The sequence below is a fragment of the Bos javanicus genome, chromosome 16 (genome assembly GCF_032452875.1).
Source record: "Bos javanicus breed banteng chromosome 16, ARS-OSU_banteng_1.0, whole genome shotgun sequence".
Classification (NCBI taxonomy): domain Eukaryota; kingdom Metazoa; phylum Chordata; class Mammalia; order Artiodactyla; family Bovidae; genus Bos; species Bos javanicus.
Genome location: NC_083883.1, coordinates 30931537 through 30954716, shown reverse-complemented (window position 1 = coordinate 30954716; position 23180 = coordinate 30931537). Strand labels below are relative to the sequence as shown.

At 38.9% G+C, this 23180-nt stretch overlaps 1 protein-coding gene across 11 annotated transcripts in view; it reads left to right on the top strand.

Annotated features, from left to right (window-relative positions):
• The first annotated feature begins 4295 nt into the window (after positions 1-4295).
• Positions 4296-23180, top strand: part of CDC42BPA (CDC42 binding protein kinase alpha) — a 297280-nt gene continuing 278395 nt past the window's right edge. For all 11 annotated transcript variants that reach the window (XM_061382427.1, XM_061382422.1, XM_061382424.1 and 8 more), the window contains exon 1: positions 4296-5756. In XM_061382427.1, the coding sequence (XP_061238411.1) occupies positions 5579-5756 (178 nt within the window). In that variant the 5' untranslated portion in view covers positions 4296-5578. The remainder of the gene's footprint in view (positions 5757-23180) is intronic.

The following is a 23180-nucleotide window of genomic DNA, read 5'->3' as shown; positions in this document are numbered from 1 at the left end:
ATTAGCAACAATAGCCCACTGCTTCCTGGTTACAACAGGAATGAGGAGTTGGGTTTATAGAATTCCACAGATCTTTCTGACTCCTCTTGTATAGTGGTTAAAATCATTGACTCAGGCCTGGTTTTGACTCCCAGCTCCTATGTCATTGCTAGCTATGCAGTCATTCACAAGTTATCCAAGGTAGCTCTAAACCTGTTTCCTTATTTACATACAGAAATGATACTTTGTCTACTTCGTATGGTTGTAATGATTGCATTGCATAATATGTTCAAAGTACTCAGGAGAGTGTTGTCATATTGTAAAGTGTTCTCCCCTTGCCCCTCCTTTTTTTTTTTTTTTTAAATAACATCAGCTTTTGCAGCTGGTATTACTCATGTCAGGAGCCAGACCTGAAGGGAGGACAAGCATTTGGCGGCATTTTATTCTCAGAAAGCACTAAACCAAGTCAATCATTTTCAGGGTCAGGATGTGCTAACTGGGCTGAAAGGCAAAGTAGTAAAATACTTGTGTGTTACTATACCTGAAGCCCTGCTGTGACACTCACCTTGCTTTTGGGCTCTGTTCTTCATTATTGAACCTATAGTTATTCTGGAGTAAGATATAGCAAGGTAAGAGTGGGCTGGTTGTTATAAATGTTAATTGTTGGATCAGTTCTCCCCTTTGTAGGCCAGAATTGGAGGATTCGTTGGACTAGGCTTAATGACCCCGTCCTGTCTTATTCTTTTCACTCTCCTATCTCTGTCCTCTCCTGTCCTATTTCTTTTCTCAAAGGTCAGAATACTTCCTAGCATCTTCGTAAAACTTTTCCTGATTATTTCAAATAATTTGTGTTTGCGGTTACATCTAATCTCCAGTCCCCTCAGCAAAATTTCACAAAGCCCTCCTTCAGGTTCTTTATCCAAAGAACACCCTGCCATGTAGCCTGTAGCACTCACGTTTTGTAGGATCACTTCAAGCACTGTGGGACTGCTGGGGCTTTGCCTTGCTTTGGTTTCATTAACAAGCATGTTCACACTTTAACCGGAACATTTAAAATAACACCCACACGATGTTTAGGGTCTAGTTAATGATTAAGTCTCTGAGCTTGAATTATTCAAGCAAAATTGATTGGGTTCACCCTTCTTCCTTCTCTTTATGTGTGTGTGTGTGTTTAATAAAATAGTTCTCCTCTTTACTCTCTAAATAATGTGGAAAAGTTTATGAAGCAATCATCAGTACCCTGGACTGTGGGTGGTACCCAAGTGCTAACAGAATAGGTAGAGAGAGGACTGGCAGCATGACTCTTCTGTTAAAAAACATATCTGTATCTCATATACTTCCACTGTTAATTAGCATTTATTGAGACAACATGTTTTAGATTCTCTCTTTTAACCTCTTCTTTAGAGTTATTTACAAGTTGGATAAGTGGTTATCTTGTAGCCAGGTCTATGGTATAAAAGCAGAAGAAATTTTCTTTGCTATCCCACCTCATGGTCAATTGAAAGTGTTAAAATGTCTTGGCTTCACTATTAAAAACTGTGTTGTTGAAGAATACGTGTTGACCTGAAAACATGTTAATATTGCCAGTATTTCATGGCAAATGTGTTGCGTTGTCAGTAGTAGCTCAGTCACGTTCGATTCTTTGTAATCTCATGGACTGTAGCCTGCCAGGCTCCTCTGTCCACGGGGATTCTCCAGGCAAGAAGACTGGAGTGGGTTGCCATGCCATTCCCTTCTCCAGCGCCATCTTCCCAACCCAGGGATCAAACCCAGGTCTCCTGCATTGCAGGCAGATTCTTTACCGTCTAAGCCACCAGGAAAGCTGTAAATGGGGAAAAAGTGGCAGATTTTATATTCTTGGGCTCCAAAATCACTGCAGACAGTGACTGCAGCCATGAAATTAAAAGATGCTTGCTCCTTGGAATAAAAGCTATGACAAACCCAATATATTAAAAAGCAGAGACATCAACTTGCTGACAAAGATCCATATAGTGGAAGCTGTGGTTTTTCCAGTAGTCATGGGTGGATGTGAGAGTTGGGCCATAAAGAAGGCTGAGCACTCACGAATTGATGCTTTTGAACTGCGGTGGTGCTTGAGAAGACTCTTGAGAGTCCCTTGGACTGCAAGGAGATCAAACCAGTCAATTCTAAAGGAAATCAACCCAGAATATTCATTGGAAGGACTGATGCTGAAGCTGAAGCTCTAATACTTTGGCCACCTGATGCGAAGAGCTGACTCACTGGAAAAGGCATTGATGCTGGCAAAGATTGAGGGCAGGAGGAGAAGGGAGTGACAGCGGATGAGATGGTTGGATGGCCTCACTGACTCAATGGACATGAGTTTGAGCAAGCACTACCAGACAGTCAAGGACAGAGAAGCCTGGTGTGCTGCACTTCACGGGGATGCAGAGTTGCATACGATTTAGTGACTAAACAACAAGTAAAAACAGGAGGCTATAAAACTTTCTTTTTTTTAATGCATAATTTTATTAAAATACATAGGAGAAAGACTTCAATAGTAAACACGAAAATATTATTATTTGTGTATTAACCTTTTCTTTTTGTTTTTCTATTACTTTTATAATTAATCAATACATACGTACACACACAAAGTTGTAATGGCTATAATGACCCATCTTTTGTCTGAACCTATGTATCAATCATGTGTCAAGAGCACATTGGAAATGTTTTGTCCTTATTGAAGTCAGGCAAGTGTAGAATTAACAGAAGATTCACAATATCTTGTGAATGACGGCATCTTGAATCCTTAATTTTAGCCTTCATTTCTAAACCTTCCTTAGCTTCCATATTGCTGCTAAGTCACTTTAGTCGTGTCCGAATCTGTGCGACCCCATAGATGGCAGCCCACCAGGCGCCTCCCCCCTCCCCCCCGCCCCGTCCCTTGAATTCTCCAGGCAATAACACTGGAGTGGGTTGTCATTTCCTTCTCCAATGCATAAAAGTAAAAAGTGAAAGGGAAGTCGCTCAGTCCTTTCCGACTCTTGGCGACCCCATGGACTGCAGCCTACCAGGCTCCTCCATCCATGGGATTTTCCAGGCAAGAGTACTGGAGTGGGGTGCCATCGCCTTCTCTTCTCTTCTTCTTCCATATTAGTAAGATGTAAAAAACACAATTGTGCGTATTGACACAGAAAATATAACTGCCTCAGGGATGCAAGGAAAGAATATAAAATAACTGTATTTTGGAGAAAGTTTTTATAAAGGAGATGGTATTTTGAAAGGGAAAGACAGAAATGCAGTGACCCAGTTTAGTGACACATTTAAATGTGGCCTCTTCCATGAGAAATTTGTAGAGCGCTCTCCTAAACAGGGTGAAAAAAAAAAAAAATCCCTGAAAGGCCCTAAATGCATCAAAGGCCTTAGCTATTCAATGACTCGTCTTTGCTGCCAGGTCTCTGCATTGTGCCACTGGGCTACGTGTGTGTGCGCGCGCACGCGAGCGCGCTCTGGGGATGGAGATTTGAGGATAGTGAACTGTCTTGACTCCCCTTCATTGGCTGAATCCCGTGTAGGTGGTAACCTTGGCTGGGGATAAACAGGCAGCAGCTAGAATAGTTCCGGAGAAGAAAACACTGTGCTCTCCGTAGGGAAACTTTTGGGAATAGACATGGGGAATTCTGTTTTTCTCGCACTCAGGGCTTGCAGGTAGCGCGTACAAGTGTGTCACTGTATTCGTCCTGGGAAGTGACACAAGAAGTGGTGTAATTAGACACCCAAGGAATTATTACTTTGGAGTGCGTGAGAACTGAATTTGGGGTGGGGGGGGGGACGGGTGGTGGTGAGCAGGTAAGAGGCGCTGAGAAGGGCACTGTTTTTAGAGATCCGTCGGAAGCCTAAAGCCGTCTGCTTCTGGGCCTCCTTAGCAAACGTGCCAGTCAGGTGGTGCCTCCGAGGCCCAGGAGGAAGACCCGCTCTGCGATCCGTACGAGAAGCCTCGAGGACCGGGAACACAGCGGCGAGGCGGTGGCGCAGTTCCCAGCCCGCGCCCGGGTCCTCCCACCTCCAGACCGGCCGCCGCCGCTGCGGCCTCCCTCAGTCCTCCCATATCCCTGCATTCCACGTTGCGGCAGCGGCAGCCTCGCCGGCCGATGCGTCCCCACCCGCCCCTCGCGCTGGCGCAGCCGCCGCGCCCCCGGCCCCCGCCCGCGCCCCCCGACCCAGGGCCCGGGCTCGGCTCTGCGCTGCCTCTGGACCGGACCCCGCCGGGCCGGCTGGGCTCGGGAGGGGGCGGGGCGGGGGCGGGGAGGGGAGAGAGGGCGGGCGCGCGCGTGTCGGGGGGCGGGGGCCGGGGCCGCCATATTGGATCTGGACTCGTCGGCCAGCCTCCGCCTGCGTGCGGTGGGCCCTGGAGCTGCCTCGCGGAGCCCAGGGCGCGAGCGCGAGAGAACGGGGAAGGCGGGGGAGGGGTGGAGGGAAAGGAAGGGAGTGGCTGCGAGCCGGGCTGCGGCAGCCTCTGGTCTCCTTACCAGCGGCACCAACCCCTCCTCCTGCGCCTCGGCCGCTTCCCTCCTCGCCGGGGAAAGATGCCCTTAAGCCAGGGGTGTGAAGAAGGGGGAGATCTAGCTGCCGGAGCCGCCCGCGCCCTCGCCGCCGCAGTTGCCGCCGTCCGTGTCCTTTGAATCCAGAAAAGCACCCCCTCGCCAGGGCATCGGGAGCGTCGGCGGGCGGGCGGCCGCGGTGCGGCTGTGGGGGAGACCCGGTTCTCTGCCGGGCGCGGCCCAGGCCGGCGGCCCAGCGACCACCGACATGGAGCGGGCTCTGGCCGCCAAGTAGCCGCCGCTCCCGGAGTCGGGGGCGAGTGCCGCCCGCAGTCAGTCAGGCCCCTAGGAGAAGCGGGGAGAAAAATGAAGAGTTTTCATCGGAATCGGTTGGAAATAGGACTAACTGCAAAGCCTTAAAAAGACGGACTTCGGAAGGAGAAAGGAAAAGCCTCCTCCAGGGAAGACTTGGCGTGCTCCGAGCCGAGGGGCTGCTTCAGGGACCTCGCCCCCTCCCTTTCCCGCTGGAGAAATTGCCTCTGATGCGTTATCCAAGTGGTGGCTGGGAGGATTTGCAGCAGAATTTTTGGTTTTCCCTCCCCCTTATATTCATTCTGGCTTTTTCCTCCCCTTTCGATTTTCCTTCTGCCTGGAAGTGAATTGCTGATGCAGATCGGGACTTAATTCATAAATGATGCAGCCGGATTCGTTTCAGGATTCTGTTGCACGAGTTGAATTTTGAATGAAGGAGAAGAGCTTTTTTTTTTTTCCTAAAGAAGTGTTGACTGGTTCGCTGTACTTTTTAATTATTTTATTTAAATATACGATTTAATTGTATTATTCTTTTAAGAATGTATTAAATATATATTTTATGGTAACTTTTCCTCAAAAGTATATGTATATGTGCGAATTGAAGACGCTTCAGTTAAGTGAGGTTACTGGCGTGTTGGATGTTGAATTCAGCACCGGCATTGCATGACAGTTATTTGAATAACAAGTGGTTTATTTTTAAACCACACATTTTAACATTTAGGTTTCAGTAATCATATTCAAAATCGTTTTAGTAATTGAAAGGAAAACCAGCGGATATTGAAGCAAACATGTCTGGAGAAGTGCGTTTGAGGCAGTTGGAGCAGTTTATTTTGGACGGGCCCGCTCAGACCAATGGGCAGTGCTTCAGTGTGGAAACGTTACTGGATATCCTCATCTGCCTTTACGATGAATGCAATAATTCTCCATTGAGAAGAGAGAAGAACATTCTTGAATACCTAGAATGGGGTAAGTTTGTATTTAAAATAAAAACTCTTTAGCTGGCCATTGTGATTTGTTATAGAAAGCTACCGTGATAAACTCTCTACTCTGTAGTAAGTATATAAACATATAATATCTGTTGTGTATGTATTATGTATTTAAATATGTATGTTTACACACAATAAAAGAGTAGACACCAATTCAAGGGGTTTTTTTTTTCAGTAGTTTTCGGTAAATATTTTCCCAAGAGTGAAAGCATGGTACTCAGTTGTTGCCTTGATTTAATGTGAAGCTTGAGGGGAAGAACTTAAGTTTTTTCGGTCAGACAAATTTTGAATAATTCTATGACGGGCGGAAATGGATTATTGCTCACTTTGCCTAAAGCGTGGTGGTCTAACAGGCATTCAAGGGAAAGGTATTTATTAGTGGAAACATTCCTTCCTAGGCTTTGGAAGTCACTCTGGAAATGGGAGGAGGTTTTAAAATATCTTAGATCAACAGGAACTTGAAGGTGGTCATCACTGGGTTTTATTACATCTCTATATAGTACAAGGCAAGGAAATTACTAAACATGGACTTGCCAAAAATTGTCATGTTTGTAAGATGACATAAATAGTTTAAAATTTTTGTGATAATATTTGCTAGAGAATGTTTGGGAGCAACTCCTGCCTGCCTGAGAGTTAGATTCACTCCAAATTTAATTCAGACCTAAACTGGTTCATTTTTTATCTTCATTCTCCGAAATCTAGATGTGATTTAGAAGACATAGATATTGGAGTAGATCAATGATGAGAGCAAATTCTCCATGAGACCTTTAGCTTGAAGTCTTGGTTTAAGTTCTGCTTCCAGTGTTACCTGTGAGCAAGTTCCAACATCCACCAGTTCACTGTGAGGAGAGTATACATCATCACACATCATACTGTTAATATAGTACATACCAATGCATCTGTATTGGTACGCTGACTTTTGAAGGATATTAGCCAAAGAAGTTATTTTGTATCTATGGAATAAGGATACTTGAGTTTGTTGGAAAGTTTTTATAGTAAAATGTCTTTGTTCCCAAGTAAAGCTTTATTTTTTTTGAACCAAAAGTCAGTTGGTGATTATTCCCTTTTTTGGACTTGAAATTTATTAAAAATTCATTTGCCAGGTAAATCACTTATTCAGGATTGCATGCACATAATAACTTTAATTATTCAATATGTCAATATCAGGAATTTTCTAGTAACTTGATGTCATAGGGTTAAATATATATATGTGTGTGTGTATAAGACATGAATTGAATGATTTTGAGAAACTGATTAGTAAACTCATATTGGAAATGTAAGAATTTTAAATCATCTTTCAAGAGCTCACTGTGTTAAGAATGAGACAGTTTTGACTTTGATACTGGATTAGTGAGTATATGTCCTTTAATTTTATATGTAGAGCAAAATATTTTATAAAGCCTGTGTAGTTTTATACTTCATGTTTCATAAATTTAGAAATTTTTTAGTTCTTTTTAAAATTTAATGAAAAGATTCTGATACTTTGAGTTAGAGTTTCAGTTCTTAAATTATGGTTCCATAGGAGTACTCTAGTTTATGATTATGGTTGTCATTTAATATCCTTTCTCATCTGTAAAATAATGGGAGAACTCTTTGTATGTACCAGTTGTAAATGTAAAAATTATGATAAGAGAGAAAACTATCCTCAATTGCCTTTTGGTTGTTAGGAATTTACATTTATGTTATGAGATATTTTGCTGTATTATCAGAAAAATTTATATACATTTTCCACTAAATATGATTCCCTGGATCTTGTTTCTTTTATCTATATTAAAAAAAACTTGTTTGTATATATTTAATTTAAACCACATAAGCCAAAAGTCAAAGAAGTGTTTGGCCAAATACATTTTATGTTTATAATATAGTAGATTTTTAAATAATTTTAAAACATGGACTTTTCACAATTTTAAAATAAACTGAGTTTTGGTATTATCCTTCATATTTTGCCTTTTAGAAGTCTGGTGTGATGTAACAAAAATAATATATACAGTCTCTTAAGTACACTCCTGTTGTCATAGGAAATAAGGGACTAGAATTTTTAGGATTTATTTTGTAGGCTTTAGAACTTTTGTTGTTGTTATTTAGTAGCTAAGTCGTGTCCAACTCTTTTGGGATCCCATGGGCTGTAACCCACCAGGCTCCTCTGTCCATGGGATTTCCCAGGCAAGAATACTGGAATGAGTTGCCATTCCCTTCTCCAGGGAATCTTCCTGACCCAGGGATCGAACTTGTGTCTCTTGCTTAGCAGGCAGATTCTTTACCCCTGAGCCACCTGGGAAGCCAGGCTTTGTGACTAGGCAGTGATTAAGTCTCAGGCATTTTTAAGTTGGTGTTTGAGGTCTTGAAAGTGGAAGGTACCAATCATAGAAGTCTAGGTAAGGAGGAAGACAAGAATGGAAAAAGCTGTCAAGAAGTACATCATGAGTAGTAGTATTTACTATTTTTAAGTTATTTGAGAAATTGGGTTATTTAACAATTTAAGTCTCCTCATTTAATTATTGAAATAGATCCGTTGTTCTTCGAGTATAATTTGATTGCACATTTTGGGAAATGTCTTATTTTATTCTCACTACCTAACATTATATAAAAAGCAGTTAGATTAAGGAAGTTTCCAGATAGTGAATTGGCCTCAGTTTAATTTTTTAACATTATTTATTTGGTCTGTGATGGAGATTGAAAGAATTTGTTTGTTGGGGTTAAATTTGATAATTTAGATTTGCCTTAAATGATACAGTTTTTAGTTTGAGTTTTAAAAGACCCAATATTTGCAACAGGAGAGCAGTAGTAAATACTCTTTTAATACATGCTGTATATTTGTGTTTGGCTGTCTGTATTAATGAAAGTGCCATCTAGATAATATCTTTATTTTTTAAAAACTTTTTAATTTGTATTGGGGTGTAGCAGATTAACAATGGTTTCAGGTTAACAGCAAAGGAACTGAACCATATGTGTACTTACATCCATTCTCCCCCAAAACACTCCTCCCTTCATATGCCTTATTTTTAAAAATGGAATCAGCAAAATTCTATTTGACTTGCTTCATTTCCATCCATTTCACTTTATTCCTAGTTATGACCCATTTCACGTTTATATTGATACTGTTCATGTTTTGTTCATTACAGCATCATGACAATGAGAAAACTGACAGTTCAAAGTCAGATTTTGTCTTTGGATAGCACTCCTTGCATTTGCTGCTGATGGCCTCAAGGAGGGAGTAAGTAGAGCTCTAGAGAGGAAGAGGGGACTAAGCCATTGAGCAATAGAGTAAGAGGATAAGAGTGCTTTTATACCTTAACGCGTAGATCACTGTCAAATTTATATTTTCCAGTTATATACAGTAGGATTTGAAAGATTCTGTTTTGTCCTTATTTTTTGTCAAAATGATTATGGTTTATATGTTTTGTTTATAAAATAATAGTTTTTATGTCAGTAGTGTAACTCTACAGTAGAGTTGTAAAAATAGCTTTTACATTATAAGCTAATTTGCTGATAGTGACTAAATGAATATGTTATTCATTAAATTGGCTATCTTCTACTTTGAAATGGAAAGTTAAAATTTTAGGAAATTCTGAATCAAGTTGCTTAAAAAATAGGGTAAAGAAAATATTACTCAAATAAAAAAAAAGCCAGACTGTATGTGGCTAACTGTATTTTGATGCTTTCTGAATGTTGGAGTTTACAATATTTCATATAAATTATCCTTTAACAACAGTAATTTTATAGTTTATTCAGTGTATGTACACACACAAAATAGCCTGAATGGTTAATAAACTTGCTACTAGAGTACATCAGTAGGTACTGTGGTTTAAACTTTTCATTTTCTTAGAGTAATTTTAAAGCTTATTCACATTTTTTGATGTGTAGGTCTGTTAAGGGAGGTGATGATGGCCTAATTACAGAAATCTGACTCTTTTCTTTGTTTTTCACTTATACTGTTCTTCATTGTTAGCTTTTCCTAAGCTTATTAATCATACCAAATTATCAAAAAGTTCATTTAATACACATAATTAGGTTTATTTAAGTCCTCAATTCGGAGAAGGCAATGGCACGCCACTCCAGTACTCTTGGCCTGGAAAATCCAATGGACGGAGGAGCCTGGTGGGCTGCAGTCCATGGGGTTGCTAAGAGTTGGACAGGACTGAGCGACTTCACTTTCACTTTTCACTTTCATGCATTAGAGAAGGAAATGGCAACCCACTCCAGTGTTCTTGCCTGGGGAATCCCAGGGACGGGAGCCTGGTGGGCCGCCGTCTATGGGGTCGCACAGAGTCAGACACGACTGAAGCAACTTAGCAGCAGCAGCAGCAAGTCCTCAATTAGGATCATCATAAATGTCACCATAAATATAGGTTGGGTAGTTTCCTTTATACTAGTCACCTAATAATCTAGTCTCTTCTAAGAGTGATAATAAGTACAATTATTTGCTCTCACACAGTGCTGGCACATGATAGAAGCATGTTCATAAGTGGTGGCTATTATATTTCCACTTCTCTTCTATTTCTTTCTTTTCAAAAGGATATATTGCTCCATGAGTGAGAACAGGGATGTCAAGAATAACAATAACAATTTTAGGAACTTATTTCATATGAAAATGTAGGGCATACCTAAGCATAATGGTGTAAACACAAATAGCATAATATGTTGGAAATTTTATGAAATAATTTTGGAAATTTTATGAAATAATTCCTGGGACTTGACTAATATTAGATAGTAAGCCCAGGCTATTTTAAAGTAAAAGAACTGAGCTTGTTGCAAATTAATAGTTTATTGTACTCCTCTTCTATGGTAGTAAAGAAAATTCTCCCAAAACCTTTTCTCTTCATGTTCACTTATTGCCAGTATATTGTATATATTGCTGACTTCATCCTATTGGTTTTGATAGGTTTTAGAATCAGTTTACTAAGTCCAGCTAGCATTTAAAAAATTAAATATACTAGAATAGAAAATACTAAGTAGCCATGTGTTGAAAGAATAACTATTGTTATACAGAATTCCTGTGTTTTCTTGTATATTTTACTGAAGATTGGATTGAGCAGAGTTAGAATTCTAGGGTAGATGATACTAAAGCATGTTGGCTGTTTAACAGTGAAAAGATTATGGTTGCCCTTTTCAAAAAGCACATGTGTTTAAATTAGGGACAGACTGAAGAATTTAAAGAAAAGGAACTTAGGGATAAGATACTTGGAAGGAGGGAGGGAGAATAGGAGAGAGGAAAAATGAGATAATGAGTGTGAATATACTGTTTTCCTGGGTTGCTACTTCAGGCTGATTTGTGAATAACTGGGTACTTTTAATTTAGAAATTAATGGACAGGTGAATTCACTCATTTGTTTTGTCTTCGATGGTTCATTTCCTTTCTTTTCACGTTTTTCCTTCTCTGACTTTGGGCTCCTGGATGTTGACTACCATTGACTGTAAAGTTGTATAACTTGTCAAACATGAGGGATATGACCTACAGTTATTGGCTGTAGTTTTTGTTTATGCCTTCCCATTACTCCAGATGCATGTTACAGTAGATACAGGTGAGCAGGGTTTGCTGGTTCCCTTGTTACTCATGGTCTCATCCCTTGTTACTCACAAAACTTCCAGTGCGGTTGCCTTCAAGTTTCAGTAGCTAATACGAAGAATTGCTCAGCAGATTTTGCTGTGTCTTGAGTCAAGAACTTCTTTCCATAAAGGTTTTTTTTTTTTTTTTTTTTTAACCCGCACTATAAATACAGGTCATCCCAGACATATGAATGACTGTCTTTTGTTATCACTGCATATAAAACTCCTTTCCAGATCCAGGGGATTTCCTTTATCCCCCTTTGATACTGACCAGAGTAACAGAATTGCTTTTCTCAGCTAGTTGCTCCATACTTCCCCTCTGCATTGTCCACTTCTTCTAATTAATAGCTATTAGCCTCTATTGGCCAGTACCCCTCCTCCCATTCTAGTGCTTCTTTATCTGCTGCTGTAGGAAAGTAGCACTTTGGCTCTCATGGTTAACAGGAGGCTCAAAGACCTGGCTCTCCACTTCCCAGTCTCACTATTTGCCCATTAATTCTTCCTCACATGAGCTCTTCTGTTGGGAGTTAGGGTTTCTTTACTCTAGCCCCCTCCCTAGTTTTTAAGTGAGTTCTGGAAATCTGGGATATTAATAGGTGCTTTTGGAGGGGAGAAGGTTTATGTGGCTAAATAAATACGGGAAAGTATTTTGAACAAAATTAAACATTAGAAATATTGTGGGTTATCCTGAAATTTTTTATGTTTTGGGGAAGATGGATGAAAGCCAGTATTCCATGGAACACCCTTTGGGAAATGCCCTTTCAGTATGAAGTCATGGTGTCCCTTGTGTCAGGGATAGAAAGAGTTAATTTTGAGGGGAAATTTGGAATGTGGTATGGTTTGGAGAGAAAATCCAAATCAGAATAAGTAAGATTTTAACTTAGTGGTTGTGAACTTTTGTCTCCTGTGTGATAGTCACAAGAACTGAAAGATAAGCTTAATCATGGTGGAGTAGGACATGAGTGAGGCTGGTGAGCATTTGCATTCATTCCAGGAAAAGCACCCTCTAAAGTAGAATGAAATTAAATAGAATAATGAATCAGTGCTGTTAGCGTCTAAAGTCCTAGGAATTACTGATAGGTCTCTATTTATGACCTTTTCTTGCTCTCATATCAACTTGCTATTCACCTATAGGCATTCACAACAAATTCAGAAGTTCTCACCATATCTTTTTGCAGCTTTAGTTATTTTCATTACTTTGTGATATTTCAGAGGAAAAGATCATGGACATGCAATTTCAGGATTCATTATAGTTTTAAGTACTGTTTTTTCTAAGGTTGTAATGTTTTTGCTAAGCTGTTGGTTTCAGACTTGAGGATTAGTGTGGGAACTTTTCTGTTATTTGCATCTGTGAAACTATGGGTTTCAAGTGCCAGCACCTATTTATGTGTAGTGCAAAGAAGCCAGAATATACAGTACTTTTATTAAAGAGGAAGCCATATACAATTGGTGCTGTTTCAGCACTGTGAGCAAGTAGAACTCTGTGATTACTGTAGACTTATATTCTGAGTATAGAGTGGTAGATAATAATACTGGAGAGTAATTTGACTTGATTTTAAAGATAAATAACTTATAGGATCAATTAGTCTTTTTTCCCACTCACTTCTGACATACATTAATTTTTCTCTTTAATTCTTCCTCATCAACACTATTCCTCTCAACCCTGATCTAATTAAGTTTGAAAATACCTACCTATGTGGTTGAAAACAATCTTTTAAGAATACATGAGTTCAGTCATGCAGTCATTTGTTAAATTTCGATTTTTATTTCAAATTGCTTACACATCACTGTAGACTAAATCTACAAAAAAACACACATCTATTCAGTTTGTTCTATTCATAGTGATAAAAGGCTAATTAAATTTAATACTTAGAGTTTCCATGGTGAAGATCTACAGTGGAATACCTCACCCTGAAATATTTCTGTTCTAAACTTATATGCTAAACAATAGCAGGGACTTTGGTTTCAGACTGGCTCCCTTGGTTATGGGCTGGTTGATTTAAGCAAGTTACTTAACTTCTCTAAGTCTGTTTTATCATCAGTGGAAAATTGAGGTAATAATAATAGCTTATTCTTCCAAAAGGTTGAAGGTTGGTTTAGAATTTTCTTTTTCTGGTGATTTATAATTAAATTTTGTTGTCTTTTTTCTTATTCTGGTTTGGAGTTTCTATTGGGCCTTATGATAAAGGAAGATAAAATGCTAGTTTTGAAAGTTTGATTGGCATGTATAGTTATACAGGGATGTAAATAACTTTATTTTACTGTTGACAAACATAACTTACTGATAATGTTTTATTGAATTATATTGGCATCAGAGGTGTCTTTCCTTCTGATGTCTGGCTATGCAGACAGCATCTTATTCCTTCTCTTAGGATATTTTGCATTGTCACATTTTGTGGTTTTTAACATAACTGTTTTTCAGTAAATATTGAGCTCATCTGTATTTTCATCACCTACAGCAAATATTATGAAATGGGTAGTTATGAATTATTTTTATATTTATAAAGCTCCAACCTGCAAATCAGTGGTAGAGTTCTAGACCTCAACTCAGAAGATGAAAATAATCCTGAAAAATTATTGGTATTCATTCACTTAGGATGTTTTGTGGACTAAAGATTATATAGCACCCATAAATGCGTGTTGTGGACTGATAGTAAGCACTAAGAAAATACAGTATACCCTAGTGTTTCCTAAACTGTGTTTCATATATAAAGTGTTGAATCTTCTACTAATCAGATCTTTTACTTGCTTATTTTTAAGCTATTAGTATTCCATGGATTTCTTTCCTCACTGATGTATCCTGTTTTATTTCAAAAGAGATTTCTCACAAGTAGTGGTTTATCATCCCCTCCCTTAGCAGTTGACAGTCTATAAGTATTTAATCAGGGTAAGGTAAGGAGAAGAGGATGTTACTGTTTAGAGGAATAAGGTAAAACGCAAATAATCTCTAGTTTTTGAAGATAAAACTTTCTTACATTGAGTGTGTAACCTTATTTGCACAACATTCAGCATAGTTTGGTGATGATGAGTTGAACACACAAATTAGTTGCATTTTCTTCTGCAACCGCATTAAAACTACAGTAAAGGAATTTTTAAAAAGTCATGAGTCTTCAAGGATGACAAAAACGGGAGGATACTGTGAAATATTGGAAGCTGAAAAAGCATGTAGACGAGTGATAACTGCTGACTTAGCACATCTGAGAACGTGGTCTTAAGTCGTTAATTGTGTAAAGCAGGGCCTATCCCTGTTAACTTGGCAGAATCCTCAAAAGTCTTAGATGTTGGTATTGTCAGGAACCTGTGAAAGTTGAGGTAGGGGTGGAGCTAAAAGTGGACGATCCATTGAAAGTGTTGTGTGAATAGTAGGAGCTCTAGTGCCCCTCTCCTCCTCTGCCACCTGGCTCCTGTCTTTCCTCCTCGAGGACTGGATGTTCATTTTCAGTAAAACAGAGCTTCTCTGTGTTGAGTGACGTTAGGCGTAGTTTAGGATTGGCATTTCATCATGAAAACAGGAGAGTAAATACATGTTTATTTACTTTTGCTTGACTCGCAGAATGTGGACAACTAGGCCTTTATCACAAAGGCAGGAGGTTAGAGAAGTGTCTCTGGAGCATCTGACCAGCTCCAAAATCAAGGATTATGATATAGATATATCAGGGATTCCTCAGCAGAGGGCTTAGGCAATCACACGTCAGTGCAGTTCATTATCAGTGGGCTTCACCCAGGGCTTCAGAGCTTTGATTAGTCTTTCATTTTCTCAAACCTAATAGAAAACCAAGGATTGTCAGATATCTGAAGAAAGCCTGTAAGGAAATAAGTATAACTGCAAAGAACAGAAAAACGGGGAAAAAATACCTTACGTGAAACAGCGTCTGCAGAGAAAGCATAATTTCAAAAAAGCTATCAATATTCTCAGAGATAGGAGAAGGACCATGAAGTAAGTCGTGAGTCAGGATGTCCTAAAAAGGAATAAAAGTGAGTAAAAAAATCCTTTGAAATTAAACGTGATAGCTAAAATTAAAACCTCAGTTCTAGACCTGGAAGGTAAAACAGAAGGAGTTTCTTGGAAAATAGAGCAAAAATCACAAAGGGATAGAAGAGAGGAGATAGAAGAGAAGAACACTGGAGGACCAGTTTAAGAGGTCCGAATAATAGAAATTCCAATTGGGAGGACGGAGGGGAGGAACCTCTAGGAAAATAGTCTAGAATTGAAGGACATGAGTTTCTAGACAGAGAGGCCCCACCAAGTACAGCACAAGGGGTGGAAATAGATTCATACCAAGATTTACAGCCAGTTCACTGTGGAATTTCCAGATCTCTGGGGACAAAGAATAGACTCAAAAAGTTTCCGAAAAGAACTAATCAATACAAAGGATCAGGAATCAGAAAGGCTCTGGAATTCTCAGCAGCAACCCTGGAAGCTAGAAGATAGTATTCTGAAGGAAAAAGATTTCCAAACTGGAATTCTGTAGCCATCCGTATTCTCAATCAGGTGTGAAGGCGGGATGAGGACATGTTAAGAGCTGCGAGTCTTCAAAGAATGTTTGGCCTGCAACCCGTGGACTCCCAGTAAGGTAACCCACCATCCAGGTTTACCTGGAACCAGGGAATTTCTTTGGAGAAGGCAATGGCAACCCACTCCAGTACTCTTGCCTGGAAACTCCCATGGGCGGAGGAGCCTGGTAGGCTGCAGTCCCTGGGATCGTGAAGAGTCAGACATAACTGAGCGACTTCACTTTTTTTCACTTTTCACTTTCATGCATTGGAGAAGGAAATGGCAACCCACTCCAGTGTTCTTTCCTGGAGAATCCCAGGGACGGTGGAGGCTGGTGGGCTGCCGTCTGTGGGGTCGCACAGAGTTGGACACGACTGAAGCGACTTAGCAGCAGCAGGGAATTTAATACATAGACTTATGCTGAAACCAGGAGAGACATAGATAAACTGTGATGAGTTGGATGCTTTAGCCCCAACTAAACGAGAGAGGAAACTAAGATGAGAAAATACAGGATATCTCCTAGTAGAGGATCCAGTAGAGGGGAGAGAAGAAAGGATTTCCTAGGATGATGGTGGAGGGAGAATACAGAGTGATTGCACGGAACATAGAGGTCAATCAGCCCGGATAGAGGCAGCAAAGAAATCTCCCAGAGAGACTTCTTTAAAATCTGATGTAAGTGAATATCTTGAGAGGAGATTCAGAAATCTGGGGAGAGCTTAGAGTTGCTTGGAAAAAGAAGCAAATGAGAAAGCAATTATTCAGAAAAAGATTTGTGTAGAAAATGGTCACACATCATGTCATAGGAATGGAAACAGTGAATATGAATTTAACTAAGGTTATGCTGTACCTGTGTTGGGAGGTTGGTATAGAAAGGGAAAGGCTTTTGGTCAGGGTGAAGGTACTTACTGGGGCCTGGTGGTTTTCTTGAACCTTAATGGGCAATTGAATTTGTGTTTATTAATAACTAATAAACATGAATACTTAAAAAAAATAGTTTTTGAAGAATTATGTAGTCCCTGTTCCTTTAATCCTTCCTCATTAATATCATTTTCAAATTTTTTTCTAAGTCCTTAACCGAGGAGCTCAAAATTGGGTATGGTAAATAGGAGATTTTAAATTTATCAGTTTATTTTTGAGCAGATAGTCTTTTTTCTTCTTTAGTGATTGCTCTGTTCTTATACATGGCACTTTATATATAGTCTTTATCTTAGGAAAAGGTAGGGTAAATTCTATGTAATTACATTAATGAAGTTACATAAGGCACACATATTACTCAATGTTTATGGAATGAACACACAACAAAAGAACTCTAGTAGATCAATAAAGACAAACTAAATTATACAAATGATATGAAAGATGGATGAAATGATCACTTCTATAAAGTAGTATGCCACCAGGTATTATGACAACAGACATCAGAATGCTTGTCAGATACTCAGCTGCAGGATAGCTCTGTTTTAACATTACTCAGCTTCTCTTGTAGGCTTACCTGGTGGCTCAGTGGTTAAGAACCTGCCTGCCAGTGCAGGAGATGCGCGTTCGATCCCTGAATTGGGAAGATGCCCTGGAGGAGAAAATGGCAACCCACTCCAGTGTTCTTGCCTGGAAAATCCCATGGATAGAGGAGCCTGATGGGCTACAGTCCATGGTGTCACAAAGAGTCAAATACAACTGAGCAACTAAGCTTACAGCCTCTCTTGAGTCTTCTGAAATTCCTGTTGGACCTTGTAAATGCAAGGAAATGCCTCATATGAAATCAGATTAAATCTCTTTTTGAAATAAAATTTAATATTCCACAGAGAAAATTTTTTTAAACCTAAATAATTTGAGTTATCCTTTTCATATCTGTTTTAGGGCTGGGTTGTGAGAAGTTTGTTTCAGGTAGTTGCTGAGCAGTAGGACTTAGTGGGAAACTGGACTGTTTTCTAACTAGTCCTGGGTCAGGTTTTCAGGGGATGATTTCCTTTTTTAATTTGCTCTAGGATACTTGAAAAACACACTCTAAAACAAATTATTATTGAATTGCTGCTGTGTTCTGAATGTTAGTGTCCCTCCAGGATTCATATGTTAAAATCCAAACCTCTAAAGATGATGACATTAGGAAGTGAGGCCTTTGTGGAACCTCTCTGAATGGGATTATTCGTTCCTTTATAATAAAAGAGGCCCCAGAGAGCTTGCGAACCCTTCCACTGTGTGTGGACACAGAAAGCAACTGTGCTGGCACCTTGGAGTTCTGACTTCCAGAATTTAAGAAATAGATCTCCGACATACATCACAGCAGGATCCTCTATGACCCACCTCCCAGAATATTGGAAATAAAAGCAAAAATAAACAAATGGGACCTAATTAACCTTAAAAGCTTCTGCACATCAAGGGAAACTATTAGCAAGGTGAAAAGACAGCCTTCAGAATGGGAGAAAATAATAGCAAATGAAGCAACCGACAAACAACTAATCTCAAAAATATACAAGCAACTCCTACAGCTCAACTCCAGAAAAATAAACGACCCAATCAAAAAATGGGCCAAAGAACTAAATAGACATTTCTCCAAAGAAGACATACAGATGGCTAACAAACACATGAAAAGATGCTCAACATCACTCATTATCAGAGAAATGCAAATCAAAACCACTATGAGGTACCATTTCACACCAGTCAGAATGGCTGCGATCCAAAAGTCTACAAATAATAAATGCTGGAGAGGGTGTGGAGAAAAGGGAACCCTCTTACACTGTTGGTGGGAATGCAAACTAGTACAGCCACTATGGAGAACAGTGTGGAGATTCCTTAAAAAACTGGAAATAGAACTGCCTTATGATCCAGCAACCCCACTGCTGGGCATACACACTGAGGAAACCAGAAGGGAAAGAGACGCGTGTACCCCAATGTTCATCGCAGCACTGTTTATAATAGCCAGGACATGGAAGCAACCTAGATGTCCATCAGCAGATGAATGGATAAAGAAAGCTGTGGTACATACACACAATGGAGTATTACTCAGCCATTAAAAAGAATACATTTGAATCAGTTCTAATGAGGTGGATGAAACTGGAGCCTATTATACAGAGTGAAGTAAGCCAGAAGGAAAAACATAAATACAGTATACTAACGCATATATATGGAATTTAGAAAGATGGTAACAATAACCCTGTGTACGAGACAGCAAAAGAGACACTGATGTATAGAACAGTCTTATGGACTCTGTGGGAGAGGGAGAGGGTGGGAAGATTTGGGAGAATGGCAATGAAACATGTAAAATATCATGTAGGAAACGAGTTGCCAGTCCAGGTTCGATGCACGATGCTGGATGCTTGGGGCTGGTGCACTGGGACGGCCCAGAGGGATGGTATGGGGAGGGAGGAGGGAGGAGGGTTCGGGATGGGGAACACATGTATACCTGTGGCGGATTCATTTTGATATTTGGCAAAACTAATACAATTATGTAAAGTTTAAAAATAAAATAAAATTAGAAAAAAAAAAAGAAATAGATCTGTGGTATTTATTATAGCTGCTCAAAGGACTAAACAGTTATTCAGTACTTTGTTTCCTTACATGAGAGATTATTCTCCTGATTTTTTTGTTGAATGCACTGCTGTCGTTGAAGGTCATTTTTACTGTTTTCCACACTGTTAGTAACTTATTTTGTTGGTGATTGTATACTTAAAACATTGTGTGCTTATTCTTGCATTTCATCTAAAAGGGAAAAAGAAAATATTAAAAATAGTATTGCTGTAAACTTAAATTTAAATCTTAAATTGGTGATCATTTTTCAGTTTCTGGATACCATGCTTCTACTTAGAATCAAAATAATTTAAAGTAGCTCTAACCAGAGTTCCTAGATAGTAGCATCCATAGTTTAAAATAGTTACCCAGGGTTAGAATGAAATATTTGTAATAACCTAGTATCATTTTGTTTTCAATTAGGTATGCTACAAAAAATAAAATTTCAACCAACCCATTTTTAAAAAACAGAGGTAAAAGGAAATGATGTCGTATAGCTGGTATTTGGAAATAATGAAGGAATTTTTCCGCTAGCAATAGTGATATTTCCTTTGTAGTAGTATCTAATTTACATTTCAATTCTGAAATATACAAAGATGATTTTTGTAAGAGTACGTAGTTTTTGAAATAGAAATTATTTAGATTTTTAAAGGCCCCAATACTAAGAATTTTCAGGTAAGGCTGTTTGGACTAATTTTTTTCCCCTAAAATTCTCTGCAGGTTACTCAAATTATATTGGAGTCAGAATTTCTCATTTTGAAAGTTTGGAAAACTTTCTGAAAAAATACCAAGAAAATGTCTAGTTCAGTTTACTACTGTCCTTTCACAGAAGGATTTTCACTATGATTAACTGTTTCGCCTGGTTTATATTTCTTCTGCTTTAAAGGTTGTCCATTTCTAAAAGATACTAGCCTCCAAAATGTAAAGACTAGTATTTATTTACATGCCTTTAAATATGACTCTATTCCAGCATATTGGATATGGAGTTTTATAGATGACCAGTGTGTTTAGCTCAGCTTTGTTGCTCAGTCGCTCAGTTGCGTCTGACTCTTTGCGACCCCATGGATGCGGCATGCCAGAGCCCCCTGTCCTTCACTATCTCCTGGAACTTGCTCAAACTCATGTCCATTGAGTTGGTGATGCCATCCAACCATCTCATGCTCTGTCGACCACTTTTCCTCCTGCCTTCAATATTTCCCAGCATCAGGGTCTTTTCCAATGAGTTGGCTCTTGACATCAGGTTGCCAAAGTATTGGAGCTTCAGCTTTAGCATCAGTCCTTCCTGTGAATATTCTGGGTTGATTTCCTTTAGGGATTGACTGGTTTGATCTCCTTGCTGTCCAAGGGACTCTCAAGAGTCTTTCCCAACACCACAGTTCAGAAGCATCAATTCTTGAGCACTCAGCTTTCTTTATAGTCCAGCTCTCATACCCGTACATGACTACTGGTAAAACCATAGCTTTGACTAGACAGACCTTTGTCGGTAAAGTAATGTCTCTGCTTTTTAATATGCTGTTTAGGTTTGTTATAGCTTTTCTTCCAAAGAAAGCTCAGCTTAAAAAAAAAAAAAAAGAAAGCTCAGCTTAGTTTTGATTAATTTTCCTTTGGAGTTTTTAGGGTATAGCAGATATGGCTATATGAATGCCATCTGGTTTATTCACATATTTAGCCAAATTATTAAAACTAAAAAGACGTTATTAGGTTGTTACTTTAGATTATTACTACATAAATAATACAGCGTGAGTAAAGGCAGTTACAGTGGTTGAATTCTGGTGCTGTTTGATTATAATTTAACTTGTGATTATTTTGTGTTTGTGTATGTGTTTTGGACGTGCTCTAAATGCTCCTTGTTACCAGTGCTTTGGAAATATATTTGAATTTGGAGTCACGGTACAACTCTGGGGAGGGAAGGACCCTTGAAAATTGTAGCTGCCTGAAATTCTTACTACACATGAGAGAGTGTGTGTATGTGTGTGTGTGTGCGCGCGCGTGTGTATGTATGTGTTTCTGAGATGAATGAAAAACACCATCATCTCTCTGGTTTCCCCCATTTTCCTGTCTCCCTTTGTTCTTTTTTTTTTTTTTTACCAGTTGTTTTTTGGTGGCTAAACATATGTCAAAAATTTCTGTTTTAACCATTTGAAAATGTATAATTCAGTGACATGTTTACAATGTTTTGTAACCATTACGGCTGTCTATTTCTGAAAATTTTCATCACCCCAAACAGAAACTCTGTACTAATAAAGCAATACTTTCCATTTTCTTCTCCCCCAAGCTCTTGGCAACCTGTAATCTATTTTCTTTCTTTATGAATTTGCCTATTCTGGATGTTTCATAAAAGTTGAATCATACAGTATTTATCCTTTCGTATCTGGCTTATTTCACTTAATGTCTTCAAGATTCATCCTTTTTGTAGCATATATCACAGTTTCATTTGTATTTAAGGCTGAATAATATACCATTGTATGTATATTAACCACATTTTTTTATCCATCCATCTTTCAGTGAACATTTGGGTGGTTTCTGCTTTGTGGCTGTCATGAATAATACTGCATCAAATGTTGGTATATAGATATCTGTTTGATTTCCTGTTTTTAATTCTTTTGGACGTGTACCCAGGAGTGGAATTTCTGGGTCATATAGTAATTCTATGTTTAACATTTTTGAGCAGTTGCCAAACTGCTTTCCAAAGCAGTTGTACCATTGCACAGTCCTACCAGCAATGTACTAACGTTTCAGTTGCTGTGTATTTTTGTCAACACTTGGTAGCTTGACATTTTTTTATTGTATCCATTCTAGTATGTGTGAAAGGGTATCTCATTGTAGTTTTAATTTGCCTTTCCCAAATGATTAGTGGCGGATTTTCATGTACTTATTGGCCATTTGCGTATCTTCTTCAGAGAAGTGTCTATTCAGGTCATTTGCCAGTATTTTAAATTGAGTTGTTTGTTTTTTTGTTGTTGAGACTGAAGAGTTCTATATTGAAGAAGCTGAAGAATTCTTCTGTATGTATTCTGAATATTAAGCTCTTATCAGATATATGACTTGCAAACATTTTCTCCCATTCTGTGCTTTGCTTTTTTTCACTCTGTTGATAATTATCTTTTGATGCACAAAGTTTTTTTGTTTTCACAAAGTCCAGTTTATTTAGTCTTTTGTTTCCTCTGCCTGTGGTGCCATATCCAAGAAGTCATTGCCAAGTCCAATATCATGAAGATTTTTCTCTATATTTTCTTGCTAGAGTTTTACAGTTTGTGTGAATGAGTGAATGAAGTCACTCAGTTGTGTCCAACTCTTTGCGACCCCATGGACTGTAGCCTACCAGGCTCTGCTGTCCATGGGATTCTTCAGGCAAGAATACTGGAGTGGGTTGCCATTTAGCTCTTATTTTTAATTTGATCCACTTGGAGTTAATTTCTGTATATGGTGTGAAGTAGAAGTCTAACTTCATTGTTTTAGATGTGGAAATCCAATTTTCCCAACATAATTCCTTTAAGAGATTATTCTTTATCCATCAAATGAACTTTTAAACCCTTTTCAAAAAGCAGTTGGCCATAAATGTATGGGTTTATTTCTGGGCTTTTCAGTTCTATTCCATTGGTCTGTGGGTCTGTTCTTATGTCAGTATCACAGAACCTTGATTACTGTAGTTTTGTAATATGTTTGAGATTTGGAGGAGTGAGCCCTCCAACTTTGTTCTTCTTTCTCAAGACTGTTTTAATTAATCTGGGCCCCTTGTAATTCCATAGGAATTTGAAGATTGGCTTTTCCATTTCTATTAAAAAAGGCTGTTAGAGTTTTGAGGGGGCTCCCCTTCTTTAATAATATTCAGTTGACTGTATTTTCCAGCTTTCTTTGCAG